General features: G+C 41.4%; 3 protein-coding genes across 4 annotated transcripts in view; 1 reads left to right on the forward strand and 2 right to left on the reverse strand.

The window, feature by feature from the left end:
* Positions 1 to 1,056: 1,056 nt before the first annotated feature.
* Positions 1,057 to 6,131, reverse strand: zgc:113436 (uncharacterized protein LOC503528 homolog). Of its 2 annotated transcripts, XM_040050142.1 has the most exons (9): positions 5,787 to 6,131; positions 5,488 to 5,711; positions 4,832 to 5,025; positions 4,622 to 4,733; positions 4,375 to 4,513; positions 4,209 to 4,263; positions 3,853 to 4,110; positions 3,658 to 3,774; positions 1,057 to 1,577 (listed from the first exon to the last, which is right to left on the reverse strand). In XM_040050142.1, the coding sequence occupies exons 2-9, from the start codon at positions 5,654 to 5,656 to the stop codon at positions 1,320 to 1,322; spliced, it is 1,302 nt and encodes a 433-aa protein (XP_039906076.1). In that variant the 5' UTR covers positions 5,657 to 5,711; positions 5,787 to 6,131; the 3' UTR covers positions 1,057 to 1,319. The 2 variants fall into 2 exon arrangements, with proteins under 2 accessions (XP_039906076.1, XP_039906075.1); XM_040050141.1 differs by lacking the exon at positions 5,787 to 6,131 and having other exon boundaries at positions 5,488 to 5,780.
* A 1,522-nt stretch (positions 6,132 to 7,653) lies between these two features.
* Positions 7,654 to 17,270, forward strand: ogfod2 (2-oxoglutarate and iron-dependent oxygenase domain containing 2). Its single transcript, XM_040050165.1, has 7 exons — positions 7,654 to 7,891; positions 8,009 to 8,065; positions 13,542 to 13,652; positions 13,741 to 13,840; positions 14,540 to 14,664; positions 15,610 to 15,867; positions 16,014 to 17,270. The coding sequence occupies exons 1-7, from the start codon at positions 7,757 to 7,759 to the stop codon at positions 16,278 to 16,280; spliced, it is 1,053 nt and encodes a 350-aa protein (XP_039906099.1). The 5' UTR covers positions 7,654 to 7,756; the 3' UTR covers positions 16,281 to 17,270.
* Positions 17,271 to 17,501: 231 nt separating this feature from the next.
* Positions 17,502 to 27,295, reverse strand: part of slc4a5a (solute carrier family 4 member 5a) — a 35,550-nt gene continuing 25,756 nt past the window's right edge. The window contains exons 14-24 of the mRNA XM_040050166.1: positions 26,585 to 26,646; positions 26,095 to 26,286; positions 25,220 to 25,333; positions 24,719 to 24,880; positions 24,394 to 24,572; positions 24,129 to 24,201; positions 23,626 to 23,694; positions 23,094 to 23,267; positions 20,558 to 20,743; positions 20,396 to 20,454; positions 17,502 to 18,194 (exon numbers count right to left, since the gene is read on the reverse strand). Of these exons, the coding sequence (XP_039906100.1) occupies positions 18,029 to 18,194; positions 20,396 to 20,454; positions 20,558 to 20,743; positions 23,094 to 23,267; positions 23,626 to 23,694; positions 24,129 to 24,201; positions 24,394 to 24,572; positions 24,719 to 24,880; positions 25,220 to 25,333; positions 26,095 to 26,286; positions 26,585 to 26,646 (1,436 nt within the window). The 3' untranslated portion in view covers positions 17,502 to 18,028. The remainder of the gene's footprint in view (positions 18,195 to 20,395; positions 20,455 to 20,557; positions 20,744 to 23,093; positions 23,268 to 23,625; positions 23,695 to 24,128; positions 24,202 to 24,393; positions 24,573 to 24,718; positions 24,881 to 25,219; positions 25,334 to 26,094; positions 26,287 to 26,584; positions 26,647 to 27,295) is intronic.

Raw genomic sequence — 27,295 nt, forward strand, 5'->3', positions numbered from 1 at the left:
GTTAATTACCATCAGTAAGTTAATGACTTACTAACAGGTTGTTGTTGCATTGGGTTTTAGGTCATCTCATCTATCATGTGAGTCACCACAGAGCTTCTTAAGGTAATCTCAAGCCAACTGAAGCCTAGCAAACCCTCCCAGCTGTGGTCATATCGGACTGAAAGATGGCATCAGAGTTTTAAAGAATCTTGGTGTTTGTGTTACTTTGTCCACTGACTTTTGAGCTTGTGAAAGTCAACTTTACAGTCACTGTGATCTTTTTGTTATTTAGTGAATTAAACAGAAATTCTTGAAATTATAGTGACTTTCATACATATCTGTGATTTATTGGAAGAGATCAAAACTAAGACAACAAGGAAGGTGGCGGGGTGATTAGCACTGCTCCCTCACAGCAAGGTCTTCAATTCGAATCAACCACGTGGCCTTTCTGTGTGGAGTTTGCGTGGGTTCTCTGTGGGTACTCCGGTTCCTCCCACAGTCCAAAGATATGCAGTTAGTGGGGTTAGGTTAACTGGTAATAGGTGTGAATGTGAGTGTCTCTGTGTGTTAGCCTTGTGATAGACTGGTACCTTGTGGTAGCTGGGATGGGCTCCAGCCACCCCGCGACCCTGACAAGGATAAGTGGAAGAGAATGGATGGATTAAAACTAAAGTGAAATAACTACTATTTGAGCTCACGTTTAGAAACCAAAATTCTATTATTACTTATGACTAATTCAACAAATTTGAATATTTATAAACTTATTAGCTCAGTGAGACATTTGTTTTTGTAGTTTGTGTGTTGTGCAGTAGAGCCAGCATATTTTTCAAAGATGATATACATTTTAAATCACCAGGAACTCTTGCAACAAGGTGTAGAGTGCCCTCTGGTGGACAAACAATGCAATATCGACACTCGTAACACGGTGAAAGGGTGTTTCTCTCTTCTCTTTTTTTACTTCTTAAATTTTCATTTATCTGTTGTTGTAAATGCCGATATCAATGAGTGATGATCGGATAACAATTTTCCACTGACAAATTGGTCAGGCTTTAATAATAACTACACATCTAGTATACATAAATGAAACAACACCTTTATTTGTAAAGTATTTTAGCAAATAAAAGGTACAAATACCTTTATAGTACTGCAAAATGAAAATAAGTTAAGATGATTTTTAGGAGAAACAACAGTTCATTGGGGAAAAGAGTGTGGGCGTAAAAGAAGATGTGGGCCGCTGGTTGGATTCCGGATGAAATTCCAGATAATTCAGGTACCTTTGGTGCCTTGCACTGACCTGAGTATCACCAACATCCGGAACATCTTCTGCACCTACACCCTTCTCAGTTTACATCGGACTCAGCCAAGTGATACACTAACTCAGTCTTTACATCCTCTGAGCTGCTCTGCTCGGTGGCCAGCACCGTCTCAACGGGAAAAGTCAAATACAAACGCTCCTCTTTCACTTTTTTCAGTGAAGGTGCTTCTCCTGGAGAAAACATGGGGTCTGCCGCTTTAAAGGTCACTGGGGACATGTTGTGTGACTTGCGCTTGGCATTCTTCTTCTCTTGTTTGTAGGCTGCATTCATATTGGCTAACACCTGAACATGGAACCAAAGGATAAAAGAGACAAAAACCAAATGAGCTTCCATGCACGTTTGCTGTCACTTAATTTAAGGCTAATAACAGAGATTATGGAGGATGTTATAATGGGATTCTCTAATAGATCAGTTTAATTTGCTAAATCGACGTAATCAACTTTAATTTAATGCACGTGTAAAAAAAAAAAATGCACTGAAATCAATTATTTTTCCACAATAATTAAATAGATTCAACATCTTTCTACAACAGAATTGCAGACTGCACAGATGGTACCTTCCCAAAGGAAAAAGTACTATAGCTTACTAGGGTATATTAGACTTAATAGTTACTATATACAGTAATGGACTTCTATACATTTTACATCAGATTAAAACTTTGGTTGTAAGATTCAGATAATTATTTATTAAAAGCTAGACATTTTAAATGAGAATAAGAAAGAAAAGTATGTCTTTGTGCCCCCTTATCTCTGTTAACGCCCTACCTGCCCCCCTGGCAAAACTTTGCTAGATCCACCCCTGCACAATTACCAGCCGTCAGCTACATAGAAAAGGATCCTGGTGTAGAAAGTAATATTAAATAAATTCTAACAACAGCTTATCAAGCTTAAACGTGCTGCTGTTGTTCAGCCGCTGGTTTCCTCTTTCTGGTGCGAAGTGGGCCAAAAACAAACAAGAGAGACCGAGTCGTGACAGAAAAGCTGATCAGCTGATCACTGATCAGTTTCATGATTGAAGTAGCAGCAGGAGAGGGAGGGAGAGAGAAGAGGCAGTCGCTCCACATATCGGTTGTTAAGTTTAACGCGGGAATGCTTTACAAACATTCAAAGATGAACTTACACACTTGCTTTACTTCTCTCTGGGATAACTTCCTCGGAGATGAAATGCCGGTTTGGTAGCGAGGCTACAAATGCTCAACCAGACCTCCGACAGGTCTCGCACAGCCGCTCTATCACGTGAACACACTGCTCCGATGTGCTGAGGTTATGAGCTGAGTTACGCCATGTCGCAAGTTTTGTGAGGTGCTTTCGTGGTTTTTAATGGATCGGATTACATTTTTTATTTCTCTCCGATATCCAATCCAGTAATTTAGGTCAGTATCGGACCGATACCGATACGTGATATTGGATCGGTCCATCTCTACTAATTACGATTTTAAATTTGGATCTATCACTCCAAAATACTTGCTGCCACTTATCTGCAGTCCAATTCTTGTGGAATTTGGCATTCCTCAGCCTTTTCTCCCCATTTACCTTCCTTAACAATAGCTTCCTGTCAGTCGCCCTTCCACTGAGACCATTTCTGAAGAGGTTTCAGTGACCGTTAGATGGGTCAGATACATCTCTTAGGTTCTCTGTCAGAGCTTTGCGGGATATTTTTCTAATTCTTACAGACATGACTTTTCTCATACGGTTCATCTATTGTAGATTGTTGTTTTCATTCCTGCCACATCGTTTGTCGTCCACTTGTCCCGTTTCCTTAGGACACACTGCACAACATGTCCACATATGCCAAGTTTTTGTCAGTCATCTTAGTGGTGCAAAAATACTATTTCACGTCTGTCAAAGGCGTTATCTTTGGCAACTAAAGAAGAGTGCACAAATTGTGTGTTTTTGCATCAGACAGCTAGTAACAAAGTACCTATAGGTACAATTTAAAGTTGATTCTTTGCCAAGTTGTCTGTTATGTGCGGACACAACAATGACTCATCCCTTGAGTTAGCTGCATTTTGTTTATGCTTGAGTGATTCACAGATCAGTACTAAGTGGCTTAATATAACAGAACCCAATCCCCTGCAAATATTCAGGTACAAGGGCTGAACTGACAATGAGTGAAGAATGATCAGAGCCTGGGGAACTGCTGTTCAAGACCACGTTAGGAAAATGACAAGACTATCTGGCTCCTTGTTGGCAACATATAAGGAATGTTTAGTGGCTCAAGACTTTTGCACACAACTTCATTAGCATGCAACTATTGTTTTATGACAGACTTCCTGACCTCTGCCTGGATTCGCGCGATCGCACACTCGATCACCAGCATCCATTTTCACTTAAGGAAGACAGAAGAAAATGATGAGAATTACCAGCTGCTTAACAGAGTTCTGCTGCTCCTGAATGACACTCATGTACGCAGAGGCCTTCTCCTTCGTAGAGTACACATCCTGCTCCGGCTCGTCACGATTCAGCCGACTTGCTGCGTTCTACGTGAAAAGAAATTATGTTTGAGGAATGGCAAACCAATCAGGTGTTTAGAGCTCACTTATCTCCTGCAGTCTCACCTCATTTGGTAAACTGGCTGTCCTGTTAAACATGAGAGAGTAAGGAGTGAACTTTGTTGTGGGGTTGGTGGATGTCCTGAACAGAAACAGCACAGGGTCGAGAAAATCATCCCATTCTGCCTGCTTCTCCGACACCATCTGCAGTATGGCTTCTTTCAACAGAGGGCTTGTGCAATCGTGGAGTGGGTTGAGCTGAGGCTGGTCCACAGGAGAGACCTTCTGTGTGATGCTCCACCTTTCAAACAGCACCTTTGTCACCTAGAAAATTAAAAATCAAGATCAAAACATGCCTCCGTAGTGTTGACCTACTGTTCTCAATCTTATTATTTTATACGATTCTGCTGCTGCAGTCTCACCTTATCACAGAAGTCAGCATTCTGTGTACAAACTATCATTTTAGGGGCACCGAACCTGATTAAAAACAGAGCAAAGATCAGCATCAGGCTGAAAAGCACCACTGTAGGTATTTAATTCTTGGTAATTTTGCTCATGTGCATGGTCTGCAAATAAGTTGTTTTCAACCTGTATATGCATTTAGAGATGCATCTTGCAACCGAGGCAACGTCTGTCTTTTGCACTGGGAAAGCCTCTGGCCATTTAGTGAAGTAATCAATCACCACCGTGACATTCTTGTTGCCTCTCTGGGTCTCTGGCAATGCCCCTGACAAAGAGGAGAGACAAACCACACAGTCAGCCTAACATCTGTGGAAAGAAATGATCTTGCAGACATAATCAAAGAGAATTTTCTTAAATGAACTGAGGCAAAAACCTATCGTGTCAATCCCGACAATTTCCCAAGGTGCATCCACTTTTATTGGCCGAATAGTTCTCGACTGGTTCTTATTTCTCTCTGTGTGCTGACACGTTTCACAGACTTTTATCTGAAACAGTGGTAACAAAAGTTAGACACTGCTGTCAGTATTCCTAACAGATTTGAAAAAAAACCAAACAAACACCATACACAGAGGAATGTGTGTACCCAGTCCACGACGTCCTTGATGATTCCCAGCCAGTAGTACTTGCTCTGGATCCTGTGGACGGTCTTCTTCTGGCCCAGGTGATGGCCAATATCGCTGAAGTGGCAGTCAAGAAAAATCTGCCTCTTCCTCTCAGACTCAATCACCACCTCCCTCTTCTCTTCTTTCTTGGGCCCCACATAGTAGAGCTTGCCCTCTTGAACACAGATATAAATCAGGGAATCATGTAGTGAGAAACTTAATCCCGGGTCATACCATACCGCATTATAAATGTAGGCATTTAATGTCGTCTTGATCTCTAGCAAAAGTAGACATTTACATGATCAAAACTCCGAACTGCCTGAAAACAGCTGTGGTTTATCTTTAATTCGGCAAATAAACAGGTTATCTAAAAATGAATATTATTCCTGTAATCGTTTTCATCTAAAGTGCCCAAGAGCTCATTTTTGCAAGCACCGAGGATCAGTTTTAGAATTGTGAGTAGCCGAATTTTCTGCAGATCTCTACTGATCCACCTAGACATGCCCTAAACGTTATACCAGCCTAGCAAGGAAATTTTAAATCAGGGGAGGGAGAAGCCAGGAGTTAAACTGACTGCTGGAGGTGAACAAAAGCAACACACACCGCTGCTGAACCGAGTGACTGAATGAAGCCCTACCATCGATGATGAATTTCTGAGCGTATCTCTTGAGATTCTTCTTTCGTATCGGATTCATCGTCTGAGGAAAACTGCCTTTAGCCACAAACGTGTAAATGTCTCCGAGTTTGTTGGAGCTGGATTCAACCACCTCCTCCTCAGCCACTGGCAGTGACTCCACGCTCAGCATTTCACAGGACGAAAGTGAGCACAGCCAGTGTGCTCCTTATTAAACATAGAAATACCTTTTGCCCAACGGCATCATTAGCATCTAAACTACAGAAACACAAGAGTTACAAGTCAGAATGAAAATACTGTACCTGTCTTCTTCTACTTTGTCCTTTAGGTGGTTGCTATCAATTATTGTTTCTTTAGCACCCCCTTCTGGAAGTATAGCCGTAGGTACTCAGAGACATCTCTTAAAAAAGAAAAGCAAAACAATCGTAGCTAAAAGTTAGCCGGAAGTAGCAGTTTGCTAAGTTTTGCTAAGTTTTTTATTGTTTGTTGGTTGGTTTTTGTTTATTTGTATCAGTTTTTCTCGAATGACTTAACTTCTGACCGTAGCTCTAAAAAGTATAAATCTATCGTAAATCTTGACTTAAAGCTTGATTTAGACCGGTTATGTAGTAACCGGAAGCATCTTTTATCCCTACACTACAACCTTCCACGCCATTCAAGTGGTCGTGGTATGTGGGTGGGGCACTTCAGGTTACGTAAAATGTTGCTGGGTAGGGTAAAATGGGAATCCGGTTATGGCATAAGTTATGACGTAGATCTAAAGCAGAAGTAACGAGAGGCCAGCCACCCTTCATGCAATGGGCGATCTAATTCTTTCAGTCATTAGATAGAGCTTGTGAACATATGTGGGTGTGGATGCAGGATGAAAGATACTTAAATTCCTCCACTTGGTTAAAAACTCGTGTCTGGCCCAGAGTGGGCAATCCCCCCTTTTCCAGCTGAGAATAAATGCCCTTAGGCTTGAGGATGCTAATTCTCATTCCCGCCACTTCAGAGTCAGCTGTGAACCACTCCACTGTAAGCTGGAGGCCACGACTTCAAAAAAGCAACACAACCACATCATCGACAAAAAGCAGAGATGAGATCATGAGGCCACCAAAATGGAAGCCTTTCACCACTTGGCTGCACCAAAAAATTCTGTCCATAAAAATTATGAAGAGTATCATAACAAAGGACAGCCCTGGCGAAGTCCAACACCCACCATGAAATAGTTTGACTTACTGCTGGCTCTTACTGCAGTTGTACAGGCACCAAATGGCTCACAGTAAGTGGGCAGACACCCCATATTCATAAAGCATCTCCCACAGAAGGTGGACCCAAGTCCACAAAACAGACTTGTTGTGCACTCTGGTGCACACTTAAATATCCTTGAGAGGATAAAGAGGTGGTCAAGCATTCAATACAGGACAAAAACCAAACTGATGTATAACTTCCGATGGAGGCTGAGTAGTAAGAGCCCTCTGTGACTGGCGCCCCCACTCCTTCAGTTGAAGTCAGCAGCATCCCACCGTTGTCCACCATCTGGTTCAGGGAACATGTGGAACATGATCCATTCGAACTCAGTGTCAACCACAAGTTTCACTAAGCAATAATCCAGACACAAGTGCATCCAATGTTCCTCCAGGAACCTTCAAAATCATACTAAAAAGTGTAGTTTTATACTGAAACCACTTTAGTTCTGTTAACACTCATGATTACAGTCTAACCACAGGCGTCATAACTTCAACTAGTGCGAACTGACACATTACTGCACATACAGTGGAAAACAGACAAAATCAATAAGTCCCTTTTTTGATGCATCTCGAGTCCATGACTGTCTCCATCTAACTCCCAGGTGGATGTTTTTTTTTGTTTTTTTAATACTTATATTTGTCTACAGATTATAACATCACCCACCCACCCAACACACAAACACATAGACATACTGTATACACACACACACACACACACACACACACACACACACACACACACACACACACACACACACACACACGAAAATAAAAATTAAAACATGGACCTAGGCTCAGTGTATATAAGGGCTGTTCATATTTGATATAACTGTCTCATGTTTTTGACGCCTTTTGGACGGAGGGGCTATTGACGGATGGAATGGGATGTATGTATGTATGGTGCTTTTAATTTGGAGGACGTCGAACCGGAGGTGACATATTTGTCACTGAGCGCAACGTCACAGCGCGTGCGTTTGACAGTAGTGTCCGTGGTAATGTTTTTCCCTGTGTCTTAAACAGTTATCTTTGAACAGGCAGCAATGATGAACGAAGGCAAAGAAAAGCCTCGGTTTTATACCTGTGACTGTTTCACGACTGATAACATTTTCCTGGAGGAATACAAGCTCCATGTTCGTTTTGTGTCCGAGCAGCAGTTCAGGCTGGACTATCATGCAGTGAGTGGATACCAGTTTGCTACATTTTGATATGAAATACAAATATGATGAGAAATGGTGACATGGCAACTTTGTGAGCTGACAGGTGTGTATTGTTTGCTAATTGTTACCGCGCAGCTGCTGAAGAAGTTGGGCTGCGTCACGGATGAACAGTTTGAGGGAGTGCTCAACAAGGTAAGAAGTATACTGTATTTTACAAGTGCTGTTAAACAGGCCAAGGGATTTTTGACACAGCTGTTTCAAGCATCCCAGTTGTATTTGAAATCCTTACATTATTGTGCTTTGTACACAGAAACAAAATGATTTCACAAAAAACTTTCAAGTTCAAAATAATTAGCGTGCCGGGGATGCTAACAGTCTTTTTTTGCTGGATGCAGAGGGTGCAGCTCTTTGTAGTAGTTTGCAACAAGTCTCACACAGTGAGCAATCCCTCCTACTTTGGAGGATCTCTCAAGCTCCTCTGGTTTTGATGGTCTTCTGTGATGGACCTTGGTCTTTAATTCACCCCACAGATTTCCAATGGGATTCGGACTACAGAGCAGTCAGTAATGCTGACTGGACTGTAATGTGTTTTTGGTCGTTGTCTTGGAAGACAAAGTGATGACCCAAACCCAGTTTTGCTGCAGACCGCTTATTTATTTACATTAAAACTGGCAAAATAAAACAACATAAAAATATCAAATGAAAAATAACCGCACTGGACCACTAATAACAAAACATTTAAGGCAGCAGTTATAAATTAAGAACCAAAAAGCATTATGGCATCAAGAGTAGTAGATTCTGAATGACTTGTAAAAGATGCCTGTGTTTAGTAGGGATGGGTATAGTTTAGGTTTTATCCGATACCGGTGCCAAATCTGTACTTTGGAAACGGTGCCGGTGCTTAAACGGTGCTCGAACCAGTGCTTAAAGAATGGAGAACACAAGCTTTGTCCAAAAACCTCTTATGTTTTTATTTTTAGCAGTCTCTTTTTTTCTGCAAAATGATAAGAACCGTCCAGCCCCACGCACGGTGCAATCCGTGCTAACTCACTAATGGAGGTCTTGCAGCAAGCTATCAAATACGGTGCATTTCTCAGCTTTTAAAAAAACACTATGCGTCGCCAGGTGTTTCATCAGATTTGAGGTGTTACCTCCTTAAGTATCACCATAACTTCTTAAGTCCCAAAGGGGTTTCTGAGCTTCCTGCTCAAAAATGCAATGCCCAAATGTAATTGATTATTTCTCTGCAATTACAAACTCTGTGCTTACAATCTTGGTATCAAAATAAAGCTAACACTTGTGAAATTTCATCCGAGGTGTAGATATTGAAGCAGATATTACTGTGTCAAAGTTACTGAGACTGGAACACAGAAAAAGTAAGTAGATTTTATCCTCGCCCATTTTTTTTATTTTTTATTTTTTTATTTTTTTTATTAAAGCATATAACCCTTTTAAAATATGCCTCAGTTCACATTTCATTACAGAAATTCAGTAACCAACATTTAAACATCATCTGTGCAAAGATTTATGTTTTTAAAGTGAAACAGTGAAAAATTACAGCGCTGTCAATACATGAATATTCAGACGTTGTACAAAAAACCATGCCAGTTGAACTTTTTAGGTATTTAAGAGCATAAATTGATTAATTTTATTAACATGCCTAAAAATGCTTTTTTTTTTTTTTTTTTTTTTTTTTTTTTATATAATACATTTTTGAAGAATTAACCACACATTTACATGGTAATGGGTCAGGCAGGGCGATATGGCCAAAAATATATATCACGATATATATTTGAAAATTTGCGATAACGATATAACTGACGATATACTGACGATATAATTTTTGCGAGACAAAATACAATTCCACAACTTTACTAGCGCAAAAAAAACCCCATCCATTTATTTTCACTTAAACAAGCAGCTGTTTTTTTTATGTGCATTAAAGCTATATACAAATTTAACAGTGCAAATGCAAATTCCTTGCTGAAAGTTTAACCAAAAGGCATTTCCAGTAGAAATGGGCTGACATATCCTGAGCATAACCATGTATAATATCCACTGAAGTTAAAAAGAGGTGCTTTGCAACATTAAACTGCAGTGTGCCAAATAAAAAAAAAAATCAAATATGTATTTTTCAGACCATAAGGTGCATGGGATTAAAAGGCACATTAAGCGAAACAAAGCAGTCAGATAAATCAAACTTTATTCAACTCATTCTTCTTGCTTCCTCCACTTCTGTACCATTGATTCATTAATGTTGTAAATGGTAAATGGCCATTTGAATAGCGCTTTTCTAGTCCTAAGGACCCCCAAAGCACTTTACACAACCAGTCATCCACCCATTCACACAGTGGTGATGGCAAGCTACATTGCAGCCACAGCCACCCTGGGGCGCACTGACAGAGGCGAGGCTGCCGGACACTGGCACCACCGGGCCCTCTGACCACCACCAGTAGGCAACGGGGTGAAGTGTCTTGCCCAAGGACACAACAACTGAGACTGTCCAAGCTGGGGCTTGAACCGGCAACCTTCCGATTACAAGGCGAACTCCCAACTCTTGAGCCACTATCGCCCTGTATTCTATCACAGTTGCTCTATTCCCATGTTGTTGCAGTATATTAATGACTAACCTTCTATTGTGGATGGATTATTTCAGTTGTTCTCCTGACTGAAGTTTGGTCTGTTTACAGCATCCTGCCATGCGATTGCATTTATCTCTAACCATCAGGAACCTTCACGTTAACTTTTATCGAGTGGAAAAGTGTTAGCGTTCATCCTCCAGCTTCACTGTTTATGTTATTCTAACATAGCTGTGTTGCTAGCGATCCCGTAGCGCAGTGGTCCCCAACCCCCGGGCCTCGGACCGGTACCGGGCCGCGAGAGTTGAGACTCAGGTGTGAAATGCATGTTTTTCAGGGTTTTTATTGGTTTTCAGCGTTATTTTGTTATCGTTTTTTTTCCGTTAACTCGGTTTTCCTGGGTATTTTCACGTGTGTTATGAATAAATCTTCTTTTTTTCGGTACCGGTACTAGTTTTATTTTGCTGTATTTATCCGCGACACCTTAAAGGCCGGTCTGTGAAAATATTGTCGGGCATAAACCGGTCCGTGGCGCAAAAAAGGTTGGGGACCGCTGCCGTAGCACATCATTATATACCAGCTAGCCCAACTTCAGTAACCTTACAAACATCACTGCTGTTTAGTTTCCTGTCTTCATTTATGTTGGAAGTGATAGCAGAGCTGTACGTTTGAATTTTTTCAGAAATCTCTCAGTCAGAACATGCTATATCGTGCTTAGGTAACTAGCGAAACTAGCGGGCTAACTTCCTGCTAACTCCGTTAAATGTAATAAATTCTGTTTTCATGGATGCCTGGATGTAGCGGGGCGATTGTGGCTCAGGGGGTTGGGAATCGCATCTGTAACCGGAAGGTTGCCGGTTCGATCCCTGGGCTCTCTGTCCTGGTCGTTGTGTCCTTGGGCAAGACACTTTACCCTACTTGCCTACTGGTGTTGGCCAGAGGGGCCGATGGCGCGATATGGCAGCCTCGCTTCTGTCAGTCTGCCCCAGGGCAGCTGTGGCTACAACTGTAGCTTGCCTCCACCAGTGTGTGAATGTGAGAGTGAATGAATAGTGGCATTGTAAAGCGCTTTGGGTGCCTAGAAAAGCGCTATATAAATCCAATCCATTATTATTATTATTATAAACTTCATAGTTAGACCTGGTAAAGCAGCAATGCTGATCGTTTTATTAAAGATGAAAGAATTTAGACAGTTTTTAACTCTCAGTGATGCTGCAGTGTTCGTTTGACTTTGGGACCTGAATCGGACGGAGTTTAGGACCCAGATTACTCCCAGATTTAGAGCACCTTAGTCCAACAAATACGGTAATAACAGTCGTGTCCAAATTCATGGGCTGCATCCTCCTGAGGACCCGGCCTTCGCGGTCTACGTGGGCTGGGTCCTCAGAAGGTCGGGTAGGCTAGAAGTAAACGGCTGTGGAATTGGACGGTCTAGCCTTCTGATCAGTGTCACCACTGTCTCGGTGGAGTGTAATAAACTCGGCCATCTGCTCTGTGCTATCTAAAATATAACAGGACACTGGCGTAAATTCTCGACCATCTCACACTTCTGTTTAATCAGTTTTCTGTTTGACGTTTAGTCAGCTGTATGAAAATCAAGGAGGAACCCACCTGGGGGATTAATAAAGTTTTATTTTATCTAATCTAATCTAATAACTTTAATCTCAGCCAAACCAATTTACTCGTGAACAAATAAAACAGTGAAAAAAGCCAAACAATAACATTTTTAGGTTGTCTGAGTGATTTATATATTACGTTTAACCTGAGTAGCGAAAGTCTGCGGTGATCTGAAAATGATGTGCCGGGAGTTGGGCCGTTCTCGGCGGCTTCAGTGAACCTCGAGCTCCTGGCTAGCTATCGAGCTGGTGGGTAGCAGACGTCTCCGAAAACGTCGAAGCACTTTTGCAAATATGCGATATCTTGATAAACCGAGCAGATATTTGATGTTTACACAGCTACTTTCTCCCCTGAAAATATGTTAAAAGTTTATTTTGTGACCCAGAAAGATTAGTATGAGTAATTTTAAAACTTAGTAGCAGCCGCCATTGTTGGAAACTGGAGTTTGAATTCTGGGATATGGTAGGCCACGAAGGACACACATCCTTCAAATTCGGGGAAAAGGAGGACGCATTTGTCGGCTGCATTCGGAGGAGTCTACGAATTTGGACAGCCTTCGGTGTGTCGCTGTGACGTAATCGGTCTACAAATGCGGCCTCAGGAAGATGCAGACCATGAATTTGGACACAACCAATGACGGCATGCACAAAAAATGTGCTTTGTTGTGTATCTGACGGACAAACACCAAACCAAACACATCACTGAAGTTGCACCATTTTTACAAACTAATTCTGGTTCACCCGTTTCACTCAACAATCCGATTTGCCCCTTCTCATTCTCTGTTGCTGCTGTGCTTTTTCGGCTGTGTGCGTGGGCCCAAATTTACTGCATGTGATGTCTGTCCAGTCACGTGTCTATAGGTGGGTCTAAAATGGAGGTCTTTGACGGAAAATGGCTCTGATGCGGCTAGGTAGGCGTGGTAACTGCTGATAATCACCTGGCTACCAGCTACCGGTGAAAATAACAGAGGAAATCTGGATTTAATTCATACCTTTTTTTTGCTATTTTGCTGGGGCACACTGTACATACTGGTATTTGTGTTCAGATATATTTAAAAAAAAAAAACACTGAAAACTAAGCTGCTGCTGCTGAAATCATGGCAGTTCTGGATGTGAGCGATTAGCCAGCTTAACATTTAAACTCTGCTGCCTCTGATGTCTTTAGTGCAGATGTTTTTCAGCTCTTTGAGAACAGCTGATGCTCCACTAGTGGCATCTATGTGCACTTCAATTTGCTGGCCCTGGATCAGCTTAAAAGAGAAAGGAGCATCTCTTTTTAGGATGGTATCAATATCATTGGGATTCATAAGTGACCTGTTAATGCCATGAAGCATTCAAGCCTAACTCATTAGGAAGGTATAACAAACAGAGAATAACTAGAGAATTAATATTTTATGAAAAGAAGCTGAGGTAATAAATAAGAAATTTTTGCATTACTAATAAACTGAAAGTGTCCGCCCTGTTTATGTTTAGATTTCCCAGGAAGTGGACAGACGAAAGCATCTAGGTGTGACATCTGCTCAAAGAGCTGCTGCTATCAAAGATATTTACCGGCCTCTGCATCCTCATGTCTACCATCTCCAGGTAGTCACTGCATTAACCATCATCGGCATTGTGAATAATGAAACATTAACACCTTGATAAAACACATTTGCGCTTCACTTCCCCTCAGGAGTCTTACCTTGCTTCAGAGTTCAAACAGATTGTTGAGTACTGTCAAAGCGACAGTGCCACCGAAGAAGGCCTCTTAGGCTTGTTGGAGGAACAAGTGGGTAAGCTGTGAAGTTCTTTTTAACTCCTCAGAGACAGAGATTCAAGTGTGAAGTTGTTACATTTCCCTAAAAAGTCCAGGTGATGTGGGAGACTAACAAAAAATGTCTGAATTGAGAAAAGGGAGACATGGAGGCGAAATTGTTCTTATTAATATTGTTATTACAAATCCAACTAGAGAGATGGAGAAGTTGTTGTCACCTTTGAAAGAAAGGAGAAAATGGTAAGACCCAGGACTTGGTCACCAGATAGTAAGTTAAAAAAAAGGCTTTAACACCAGAAAGTAACACAGAGCCACAGCAAACACACCTCACAACCTGCAAGCCAATATAAAAGGCTCTCTGGCATCAGAGTTCTCCTTTCTTTGGACTTATCTGGTTTAATTGCTGAGTAGATTCAGTTGTACCAAAAAAGGCAGCACCTAAGGCGGAAGAGATGGCAGGACACACTCATACTGGGTCAAAGTCACGGCAGGCCCTGCTAGGGCCATAACAGACGTGATGGCTCAGTTTGAATACTAAGCAATGATGTCTGTTAATAGAACTACTGATTTATAACAAGTGGCGGAGAAGAAAGGGCTAGAATCACAGTGCCTGAAGTTTTACCACAGCTCAAGACAATCAAGACATTTTATTGTTGTTAACTCCACAGCTTTATGCCACACAGAGCATCTTTAACTCATTCTCTCCTCTCTGTTGCAGCTCCAAGAGTGTATCGCTTTCCTTTATTTGACAAGAGCTTCTGTGAGGATCTTATGGAGGAGTTAAAGCACTTTGAGCAGTCTGCAGCCCCTAAAGGAAGACCCAACACAATGAACCAGTATGGGGTAATAAATTAAAGCCTTCTGAAACCACTGAAAACACTCTATACCATCTCCTTATCTGTGCAGTTGTGGCCAGATGTTTACATCTTTAATGACTCTAAAAACAAGATTTGAGGCCACAAGCTTGAATTATTATAGATTTTGTCTAATCTCACTGATGTCCAAGTGATCCATGCCAAATGTACCTTCATATCATCACTGATGCTGGCTTTTGGATTATGCGGTGATAAGCTGTTTGCTGTTTCTCCTTTTTAGCTTGGAGGATTCAGCATCCAAGATTTCCCACAATGCTGTCTCAGTCTCAAGTTGCGCTTTATTTTTTTCTTTGTAGATAGATTTTATATGGGGATTTAACCCATACAAGTGGTTGGCAACCAACTGAGTTTAATTGCCTACTGCAGTGAGATGCATCATAATCCATACTCATGAGTTATTTCCTAACCGCTGATCTCAGAGCGTCCAAATCAGGACACGTATATTTGGAGACAGCAACCACTAGCAATCCGTGCAGTCAACAGTCACTTTACAATATAAAGTGCCTTGAAACTCCTGTGAGCAAGCACTTGGAGACAGTGGGAAGGAAAAACTCCGTTAACCATAAGAAACGACCCAGGCTCAAGGAGGAGGAGCCTTCTGCTGCAAACAAGTGGGGGTGATGGGAGGTTGGGGCTGTATGTTTAACTACTTGCCCAACCAAAAAAATAAATGCAATTATTTATTTTCTAATACTTCACCAAATTAGCTAAAAAAAAAAAAAATCACAGGAATTTCTTTTTGTAAGCATTACTTGGATATGCTGTCTTTTGTAGGTATAACAATTTAAATGGACGGTTTAAATGATTTGGGAATTCCTGTATTTGTGCTTTTATTAACATTTCAGAGAGTGTCTCTACCTTTGTAGAAATAAAGCTGTATAAGTTGTCTTGTTGCTCTTCCTTGTATCTTCAGATTCTCCTTAATGAGCTGGGCTTTGACGAGCACTTCATCACACCTCTCCGTGAACAGTACTTGCTGCCACTCACCTCCCTGCTTTATCCAGACTGTGGGGGGTGCTGTCTGGATAGTCACAAGGCCTTTGTGGTCAAATATGACATGAATGAAGATCTGGACCTGAGCTACCACTATGACAATGCAGAAGTCACCCTGAATGTTTCACTGGGCAAGGAGTTCACTGAGGGCAACCTTTATTTTGGTGATATGAGACAGGTGATGCCCTGCTATGATTTATGATGTTGTTTATGATATGATATGTTTTTCGTTTTTGTTGTGTACAACTAAAACATATAGATATAAAATAATTAAAAAATTATTTGATACAAAAGTATAATTAATAGTTTTTGCCCTCTCTGTAGGTTCCTGTAAGTGAGACGGAGTGCTCAGAGGTTGAACACAGGGTGACTGAGGGCCTCCTCCATCGGGGTCAACATATGCATGGTGCTTTACCCATCTCTTCTGGTCAGCGCTGGAACCTCATCATCTGGATGAGAGCCTCACAGGAACGAAATAAACAGTGCCCCATGTGCAACAGGACACCCACATTGGTGGAAGCGGAGGGCTTTGCTGATGGCTTCACAAAACACTCTGATCCACCACAGAACATCTCATGCGCGCTGACGTGATGCATCCAGTTCCTTTTGACTAAAGACTGCACGGGCTGATTATAGGAAGACATTAAAGTGAACGAATTCTTATGAAGTAATATGACTCATTTGAAGTTAGGATGATTATTTTATGAATATTAGTAATAGTCAATTCAGATTTATTTATATACAGCCAAATCACAAATATAGTTTCCTCAAGGTGCTTCGTATAATAGAGAAAAGCCAAACAATCAGATGACCCCCTTCCCTGTGAATAACCCAATTGCGACAGTTGGGAGGAAAAACTCAGTTTGAACAGGAAGGAGGATTCTTGGGGAGGAGCAGCCATCTGCTGTGAATAGTAATAATATTAATATTTGGCTCAGACATTTAGTGTAGTGTCCCGTTTTATAATATTTTCTTGAGATAATATTGCCACTCAGTGTTTTGGGTGAAGATTTCCAGTCGTCATGGGATATTGGTGATTCTGAAAATGCAATCAGATCTGATAAAACTGTTTAAAACTTTTGAATTTCTCCTAAAATAAGGCTTTAAAATTCTCTCTTTGCCCTGGAAGTTTTTCTTCTACAAACTTTTTTTGTTGTTGCACAATTGTCGTTTGGATTTCAGTCGTCAGTAGGCGTCCTTTTATTTAACAAAGTCAGAATTTGTAGGGGGTCATCTACCATATATTAGATCGATGCATTTCTAAGACGATGTCATCTCGGTTGTGGGCAAAAGACCTGCAACTGACAAATAAAGGCTATCTCTCATCTCTCTTGTTTATAAATGTATGTATCTGCAGGCTGCAGAAGTCCACATTGCTAAAATGAGGTTTAATGTTTAGCAAAATGTGCCTCATTGGTCTTGGATCAGAAAGAATGAAGGCACTGTTGGAATAATCAACATTTGCTAAGCCACAGATTTGGCTGCGATACATCCCTGCTGTATATCTCTGAGGAAAAAACACGCACAGTTTGAAATAATAGAAGTTTAATTACACAAATTCTGTTAGTTCATTAATATTCTTTGTGTGTAAATGTCTTTGCTATGTAGTTGAAGTAATTAATTTCTCACACAGATTTTTTTTAAGAACACTAATATGAACCTGCTCGCTACATCTTACAAAATAAATGGATTCTTTTCAACAAACATCACAACATCGTGGCCTTTTGGTTGTTTCTTTTTACTCCTGCTTGTGGTATTGTAGTGTTGAACTGGGGGGGAAATTGGGAGGTGGGGAGGGTCAGGTTCACTGTTGCATATTCAAACACACCAAAACACAAGTGCAACAAAGGCATGGCTCTGGTTGCTAAGGTATTGCTTATTTTCATGTATCTTGCATTGAAATCCAATTCTGTACATGCAGGCTTATGAGAGCATAGTACGTTAAGTTTGGGCCTTGTATAGTGTGGATTTAGTGTAATTACAATGATAGTACAATATAGCTATAATAAGATACATTTTCACAAAAAACACTATACAGATAAATATTTCTGCTTGTTACAGTCCTTTACATTATACACATACACAAGTATATAGTTTTCAATGTACCATTCAGAGCAATGTATGCCAAATGGACCAGTTTAAAATAATATTTAAAAAAAAAAAAAACTTATCCAAGTGCAGTCTTAAGTGCAGTTATTGCATCAGTCCCATCTCACTGGGTTCAGCTGTCAGGTGTCTGTGCCATCCTGTGCTATCTGCGGGTCAGCACTGGCTGCTTTCAGTAGTCTGCCCACACTTTGTTTTATGTTCTTCAGTCAATGAGATATCGTGTCTCAGCTTTATAATGTGGTCTCACTGCTCATGTCACGGGGCCGGTGATGGTCGATGTCTGAATCGTAATCTGACTCCATCTCGATCTTGACCTGGGGCACCGGGCACGGCATTCCTCGGCCCATGGTCACGGAAGGAGACGACGGACAGGAGATCTTCAAATGGAGGGTGATGCTGAGAAGGGCAAGGTCCAGTTACCATACACACCCATAGCCAAAGACACAGTGGTTCTACAAGGAGGGGAGGGGAATGCGGCGGAGCTTGGCTGTGAGACACGATGACTACAGCAGTTTGGGTTAGCGCTTAGCTAACGAGTGAAATCAGTCCCAAAATACTGGCTGTTGCTCCCACAGGGAGTCAGCAGACTAGCTGATGGTTCCCACACTGTGAATGACATAGACTGTACCTACATTATGGTCTGAAAAGTAAAGTGCACTAAACTCGTATTCCTTCTAATGGCCAGCAGGGGGAGCCCTGGTTTCTAAATCAAGTCTAGTTGAATAGACATCTATCGGAAATGGATGGTGAATATGCTCATCTGGCTTTCATAAGAGGACTTCATTAACCACTGGGTGATGCTGTAGTGGCCATACCCATCTTTTATATGCAGCCTGTGGTTTAAATTAAACGTGAGCAAACATAGCTTGAATTTACTGAGTACATTGGAATAACATAATAATAAAACATCCTACTTTTTTAAATGTTAATTTGCAATGATAAATTTGTTTTGACTCTGATATCAAGTGTTTTTGAGTTTTTGATTGTGCACTATTATGCCTGCCTGCCTTTTGCATTATGTCAGCACATGTTGTAAAGACTTGTATAAAAACTCATACAATAGCTTCAAAGGTCCGGCGATCAGTGCATTTTGTGTTTGTATAAATCCTTCAATAAAATAACGTCACAGAGAATTTATGTACTTCCACAGATGGCTGCATGTAAGCAAAAAAAGTTCACAGTGTCAATTCCAAACCATGCCTCTAATAAAGCAATGCAGACATGATGGGAACATTTGAATCAGCCACAAAGGGCAAACAGCCCAAAGTTACAGTATTTATGGTTAAATAATGTAAATGGCACTTTCAGTGCAAAATGTATGCAATGAAACTGCTGTGAGGGACAGAGGCAGGTTGGAGAGCTGGGGTCTGACTACATATCACATGCAGGTGTGACTGATGTACTAAAGAGATTCAGCACATGGAAGAAAAAGAAACAACCAAATGATGTATGCTGCACATGGATGATTATACAGTTGTGTATACAGAGGCCTAAAATATATCCTCTCTATGTGCTAGATACACACAGGACTAAAAAGACCACACAATAACTTCTTCATCTAGTTTGACTGCTCGCACACTATGTTAAACTACACAACGAACACTGAAGCCTTTGAGATACATAGCAAAACTATGCTGCTTTAAGGTGAGCAGTGAAGAGTAACAACATGCTGAGTTGTGTGCAGAGGGCAGCTCAGACACAGGCTGTCAGATATTTAAAACATTACACTGTTCAGCACAACAACCATCTGCATTGCCTTAAAGTGCATGGAGAGGAGACCGAACTCAAACATGACACATGACAACCATGGGACTGCACATGTGTATGTTTACAAAACATACAGAGGAAAATACAGAAGTAATGAATTGAATTTCTTGTTAAAATACAGGCCATTTAAAGGGTGTGCAATAAGTCAGTATATCAATATAAAAAGGCTATGTGATCAATTTTCATGCGACCGAGTCTATCCAAGTATTTGCCAGTTTCATGTTTAGTTTGATGAGCCATTCAGTTAAAGTTTCTTATTTTGTCTATGTTCCAGTTCACCCAAACTGCACAAACATGCAATTCCCTCTAGTGGTAATGAGCTATACAGAAATCAGTGTAACTAATACATTTTTTTGCAGGTACATTCCACCCAAGAAATATTCTCTGCAAAAAAGAGGGGGGTGAGATTAATATAGCTTTAAATCAAAGGAGCTTACCAACTGGTAAAGTTGGAGCTACTTTTAATTATTTTTGAACAACTGCACATCTTAATTTATAGTAACACATCAAAGGGTATTTGTCAGCTATATTAATATCTTCAAAATTGTTCTTATATGCAGGATTTAAACAGTGTGTGAAATTATGCTGAATGCATTTTCCTAGTTTGGACTATTTTATGTCTTATGCTGCATCACTGACCGAGTATCACTGATCCTTATGTATATTTTGTGAACTGACCCTTTAACTGTGCACTTTGACTTATATATATCTGTGTGTGTTAAAGAGCCCTGCGTGTGGCTGCAGCCTGGCAGTATGCTCCCCACTGAGTCTGTGTGACATCAGGATAGACGAGGTCTTTGTAGGGGATGTGCAGTTTGAGAACACAGTACCTTCGATCCAAGTCTGACTCAGAGCTGGGTGAGTGGTTCGCGTAGCCGTGATACTTGTCCTGCAAGCAAACACATACACACACAGTACAGACGGTGCGCTTCACACACTTATGTCATGGTTTGTCAGTCCTGTAGGGGGCAGAAAAAGCTTGAGTTTCTCACCTCCTCCTCATTGTCATCAGGTTTGGGCTTCTTCTTCTCTTTCTCCTTCTCCTTCCCCTTCCCCTTCTTCTTGTCATCATCCTTCTTCTTCTTCTCTTTTTCAGGCAGGAGGTCATCCAGCCACGCCAAGTCGTGCTGGGAGAAGACCATGTCCAGCATCTTTCTGACCACCATCAGACCCAGGATCTGGTGTTTGACACAGAGACAGACCAACACAGAGATCTTGTTTCAGCTCCTGGTAACATTCATCTCATATATGAGTTATGCTGTGAATATGATTTTCTGGATGCCATGTATAGGTGATGTTAATGGGAATCACTGGTTGACACAGTAAAATCAGAGCAGTATTTACATACTTTAAAAACACCATTAAAACTATCGCTTTTACATATTCTGCACATTTACAGCTTCTATATGTGGAAAAGATTCATGCACAGGGTGTGCCATTTATTTGGATACATCGTAATAAAATGGGAATGGTTGGTGATATTAAAGTCCTGTTTGTGGCACATTAGTATATGTGAGGGGGCAAACTCCACAAGATGGGTGGTGACTATGGTGGCCATTTAGAAATCGGCCATCTTGGATACAACTTTTGTTTTTTCAATAGGAAGAGGGCCATGTGACACATCAAACTTATTGGTAATGTCACAAGAAAAACAATGGTGTTCTTGGTTTCAATGTAACTTGATTCCTTCATGAGTTATTTACAAGTTTCTCTTTGTTCACAGCCATTGACATGTCGAAGAGGTTAACACGTGAGGAGCGGATCGAAATTGTGTTGATATCTGGTGTATGCAGTAACCGGGTCATTGCAGCAGATTTCAATGCAAGACACCCTACGAGACCACCCATCTCCCATGCTACAGTCAGCAAACTGCTTGCTAAGTTTCGTGAAACTGGTTCAGTGTTGGATTAGCCAAAATGTGGATGTAAGAAAACTGTCACTAATGAAGAAACATCAGTGGCTGTCCTAGCTTCATTCAGCAAGAGTCCACAGCGTAGTACTCGCCGCATGTCACTGGAGAGTGGCATTAGTCGAACATCCCTTCGGCAGATATTAGCTACTCACAAATGGCACCCTTACAAACTGCAGCTACTGCAGCATCTCAACGAGGATGACCCAGATCGGCGCACAGAATTTGCAGAATGGGCAAAACAAAAATCGGAACAGGATCCTCAGTTCACGCAGAAGATTTTGTTCAGTGATGAGGCAAACTTTTCTGTGAATGGTGAAGTTAACAAACAAAACCACCGCTATTGGTCTGACCCTAACCCACATTGGATGGATCCCTCCAAGACTGTTGGAACAACAAAAGTGATGGTTTGGTGTGGTATATGGGGTACAACGATAGTGGGTCCATTCTTCATCACTGGAAACCTCAAGGCCACTGGATATTTGAAATTGCTACATGATGATGTGTTTCTCTCTTTATGCACTGAAGCTGGCACGTTCCCTGAGTTTTTCCAGCAGGATGGTGCACCACCACATTATGGGTGCCAGGCCCGAGCATTCCTAGATGAACAGTTTCCTGGAAAGTGGATTGGTCGTCGTGGGCCAGTTGAATGGCCCCCAAGGTCTCCCGATCTGACCCCATTAGACTTTGATCTTTGGGGTCATCTGAAGGCAATTGTCTAATAATAATAATAGATTGGATTTATATAGCACTTTTCAAGGCACCCAAAGCACTTTACAATACCACTATTCATTCACTCTCACATTCATACACTGGTGGAGACAAGCTACAGTTGTAGCCACAGCTGCCCTGGGGCAGACTGTGGCTACAGCGAGGCTGCCATATCGCACCATCGGCCCCTCTGGCCAACACCAGTAGGCAAGTAGGGTAAAGTGTCTTGCCCAGGGACACAACGACCAGGACAGAGAGCCCAGGGATCGAACCGGCGACCTTCCAGTTACAGATGCGATTCCTAACCTCCTGAGCCACGGTCACCCATATGGTCTATGGTGTGAAGATACGAGATGTGTAGCACCTGAAACTACGGATACTGTATGCCTGTGCTGGCATTTCTCCTGCGGTGTTGCTGTCAGTGTGTGAAGCGTGGGAGAAGAGGGTTGCATTGACAATCCAACACAATGGGCAGCACATTGAACACATTTTACAAGTGGTCAGAAACTTGTAAATAACTCATGAAAGAATCAAGTTACGTTGAAACCAAGCACACCATTGTTTTTCTTGTGACATTACCAATAAGTTTGATGTGTCACATGGCCCTCTTCCTATTGAAAAAACAAAAGTTGTATCCAAGATGGCCGACTTCTAAATGGCCACCATGGTCACCACCCATCTTGAGGAGTTTGCCCCCTCACATATACTAATGTGCCGCAAACAGGACTTTAATATCACCAACCATTCCCATTTTATTACGGTGTATCCAAATAAATGGCCCACCCTGTAGTTTTAGCAGCAGCATCTGTGTTTCTTCCATTTCAAAACACTTGTCTCTCAGCTCCATCCATCTCACAACACAGGATCTATAATTTGTGGTGCAAAAGGGAGTATTTCATCACACTTACCATAACGGGAAATATGATTGCCAAGAAGGTGGACTTGAGGACCCAGAGCACAGCCAGACATGTAATCTGGATCAGAGTGAACAGGTGTACCCTTCTGAGAGGAACATGACGTAGGTAGGTGAAGTCAGGTTGGTGCTTGGAAGGCATCATGTACAACTTTATCCTGTCCCAGAACTGTGGAAGGCAATGACAACAAGAGGGTTGAGGGGCAGGAATTTATGTTAAATACAAATAAACTTACAACGATCATGAGTGCTTAAATTATTTAGAGCAGACTTGTGCAGTTTATTTATTGTTGTTTCACACATTGTGTCGAATTGAAAACCTTTTTCTTTTCTTTTCGATTTTTTCATCTTTGCGGTCTATATGGACATAATGGTATCAGCATACCTGTTGGTTGTTATTGTTACATTTTTTGCTTAAAAGCTTTAAATAAGCCACTTCACATCTGCTGTCTGTAACTCAATAAGTAAGCCGCCCAGCCACAAATTACTCAAATCATAAATAACACCAGCTGGCATACGCATGGTACCTGGATTCCACTGAGAGATGCTACACCCATGTAGAGGAAGACACCATACAGCACAGGCATGGGGATGAACTGCAAGTGAAGGTACATGTTGGCCATAATTAAGAGAGTTCACAGCATCACAATGAGAGTGAAATTCTGACTCTTAGCAAAAATGAGTGTAGATGTGTAGAGTTTGTAGACACAGCTCTAACCAAGCTAATAACCACCCAAACAGGGTAACTGAAAAACTAATATGGAGGCTTTAAAATGTGGGTACCTGAAATTTGTTTAACATAATTTATTGATTCATTAATTTTTTAATTTATATATTGCACATTGTTATTTCATAATCCCAATTTATTGCACATATTTTCAGAAAGAATTTGTTGCCCTGTACGGAAAAGTAGTGAGCATCTTGAGTTTTGCAGATAATAAAAACAAATCTTGAGGAAACAGCACAGAAAAAAAGCCTCATATAACAATTACAAAAACAAAAATAAAAACATCCATTATGCACCTCATACCTTAAGTACAGGAGCAAGAAAGATGGAGACGCCAGTGAGAACGAACACCAGTATGCCTGTCACTCTTTGTTCTCTGTATGTTTGACATTGACGGGACACAAGAGAACGTCAAGTCAGTTTCACAATGCACTCATCTACGTCAGCTACAAAGGATTTAGGACAGTGGTTCTGTAGCTCTGCGATGTTGGTAGTGGCGGCCTATTTGACAAACTGCACTTTCCTTTTTATTTCTGAGCTCTTTGTTTTTACGCTACTGTGGACCGACCTGACCCCGAGGAACTGCGGCTGCTCTCCTGGAGCACTCGATTCACTCTCCATCTTCAGAGAGTCGATGTGAGCAATAGAGATGACGGTGGCAGCCACGTACCAGGGCAGACCCAAGAAGGAGCATGTGGCCATCAGGACTCCAACCCAGAACAGATCCAAGTGATAGCCACAGCCTTTCTGCAGGGCAAACAAAGATCATTTCTATAAAAAGCAACCTCATAAGGGGCAGGCTGTGAGTCGATAGGCTTCTGTCTGAATTTATAGAGCTGTTTTGTGACTGTTACTTTGGCTTTTGATGTTGATTTGACTGGTTGCACACCTACCTTAAGTTTGTTCTCCTTGCGGTTAACAATGACAGCGCTGATCTGCTGATCCATGAAGATGAGGATGGTGACAAGCAGGGCGGGCACAAAGCTGGCCAGATACACCCACCATGGATTCTTCCCAAAAGGCATCACAAGCCAGCCACGACCCGGTCGAGTTGGCTGTTAAATGAAAGGCAGCTTTATTTTTTATTAAAAGCGAGGATTCAGTTCCACAAGATCATTATTGGAACATAATTTTAAGCCAGTGTGATGAAGTTCTTTTGTTGTGGAGAGTTAATGCAATCTGTAGAAAGTCAAAGTGCATCCCTGCAACGCTAACAGATATAACGGCAGCATGGATCGTCTTCTCTAACTCTGGGCACGTTTGTTATCCAAAATGTTCATGTTTCCATTCAAATTCCCTACCAGTCCCCAATACAGCAACATGCCATAGAGCTGCTCATTTTGGAAATTGTTTTTTACTTGTTTTCTTCTATATATAAACAGTTTGGAAATTACCTTAAATTCTGTTGGGACAATAAGCTTGGGAGTTTTGAGTCCCATTAACATGTCCAGCCCAACAAAGGTCATGATGGACATGAAGATAGAGAAGTCACTGATGAGTTTCCTCAGCTGGTGCCAAACACAGAAAAAGAGAACAGTCTGTATTACAAAGATAAACATTTGCAGAACTTAAAGATGAGATGCTTCCGAGGTCTAATAGGCAGGAAGCTGCTCATAAATACTGAAAAGAAAAAGTAGCCTGCCAAGTTTCACTTTAGTCAAATGTAATCCTGGTGTCTGAAAAAGGAATACAGTAAAATAAGAAGAATTACTTCTTTGTCTGGTTGGCTCTCCACTTCCTGCTAGAAGAGTTGCTGTGCAGGTAAAAAGGAAGAACAATGATCTAATAGCTAGGTTTTCTGCCCAAAAACATCTAATACTTTCAAAAACCTGGCAGCCATTTTTTTGTTTATACTATCTTCTTCTTCTTCTTTCAGCCACAGCAGATCATCTGCCTCCATATCACCCTAGTGTTCTCTTCTGTCACACCAACCCTCTTCCTGTCCTCCTTCACTATATCCATGAATCTTCTCTGGGATCTTCCTCTTTTCCTCCAGCCTGGTAGCTCCATATCAAATATCCTTCGTTCAAAATATCCACTATCACTCTGCTGCACATGCCCAAACCATCTCAGCCTTGCCTCTCTGACTTTTTTCAAACCGCTAAACCTGAGCTGTCCCTCTGATATGCTCATATTTAATCCTGTCCATACCTGATCCCAGGTATTTAAATACATCTAACTTCACTACCTCTACTTGCAGCTTCACTGTTTACATACATGTATTCAGTCTAGTTTCTTCTTACCTCCACCTGACAGATAGTTTACCCACCTTGGTTGGGAAGTAGCGGCTGAACTTGAACTTCTTGAGGGAGACGGTCATGGAGTAGGTGCCAAAGAAGAGGATGAAGGACATGAGGGCCAGATCGGGGACGTACTTGCAGGACTTTCCCACCAGAGAGCCTCCATACTTCACACACTCCTTCTTGCTCAGCTGGCTCCAGTCCAGAGCTGTCACATTCAACTGGGATGGTGTTGGCAGAGGATGAAGAAGAGCGTAGTGTTTCGACAAAGACACGTAGAGAGCGAAAAATTGTCGGCGCAGATGTAAAGTTAGTAATAGTGAAAGGTCAGTGGGGTTGATGGAGAGACGCAGACACAGAGGAGGGAAAGCGACTTCTTTTAGAGACAGAGCTGACACCTGGGTTAGCTGTAAACAAAGCATGTCTGCAGCTGCAATGTCGCCAACTCTGTGGACATTTATCTTGAAATATAGCAACAAAAAGTAGAAAATTTAACATTTAATGAAAGCAAGCACTCACCCCAGAGACACTAGAGCTGTTATCTGGCATTGGAGCTAAACCATTGAAGATCATTGCAGCCACTGTTCACGGATTGGGGAGAGAGAGAGTAGGGAGGAGCCAGGTAATGAGTCGGATAGTGTAGATGGGGTGATGAAGAAAACAAAAGGGGAGGAAAGAAGAAACGCAAAATATAATGAGAATCCAGCAGCTGGACAGAGAGCACTCCGAGTCTCATGCAGACAGACAAAGGGGTACTCACTTGCAAGAGACGGCAGCCAAATTGTTTGTGCATGGCAAAAGCAAAAAAGGATAACAATCAGTTACAGAAATCAATGTCTGCAGAAATGACTGCAAATTACCTGCACTTGAAAAAAGGTGGGTAGATTACCATCATCAAACCCCTCAACCCAAGAAGAATAAAGCTGTTGTTCAGCACTGCAGACCAAGGTTAATATAATTAACTAAAACAAAACAAACAAAAAAAGAAAACTAAACGAAATCACTTTTTAAAAAAATCAAAACTATCTGAAGCGATTTTGTGAACTTCAAAAAATGAAGTAAAATAAAATAAAAATCTAGAGGAAATATACTTTGTTTTAGTGGTATATTTGAGGCTCTGTATATCTACAGGACTGCGAGTCAACCGCTTTTAACCCTCTCAAGGCAGGCGTTGCCGATTTGCAACAGTTAAAAACTAACAACCTGATTACTTAGAAGTACCACTGCAGG

The sequence above is a fragment of the Simochromis diagramma genome, unplaced genomic scaffold (genome assembly GCF_900408965.1).
Source record: "Simochromis diagramma unplaced genomic scaffold, fSimDia1.1 OVJJ01000159.1, whole genome shotgun sequence".
Classification (NCBI taxonomy): Eukaryota; Metazoa; Chordata; class Actinopteri; order Cichliformes; family Cichlidae; genus Simochromis; species Simochromis diagramma.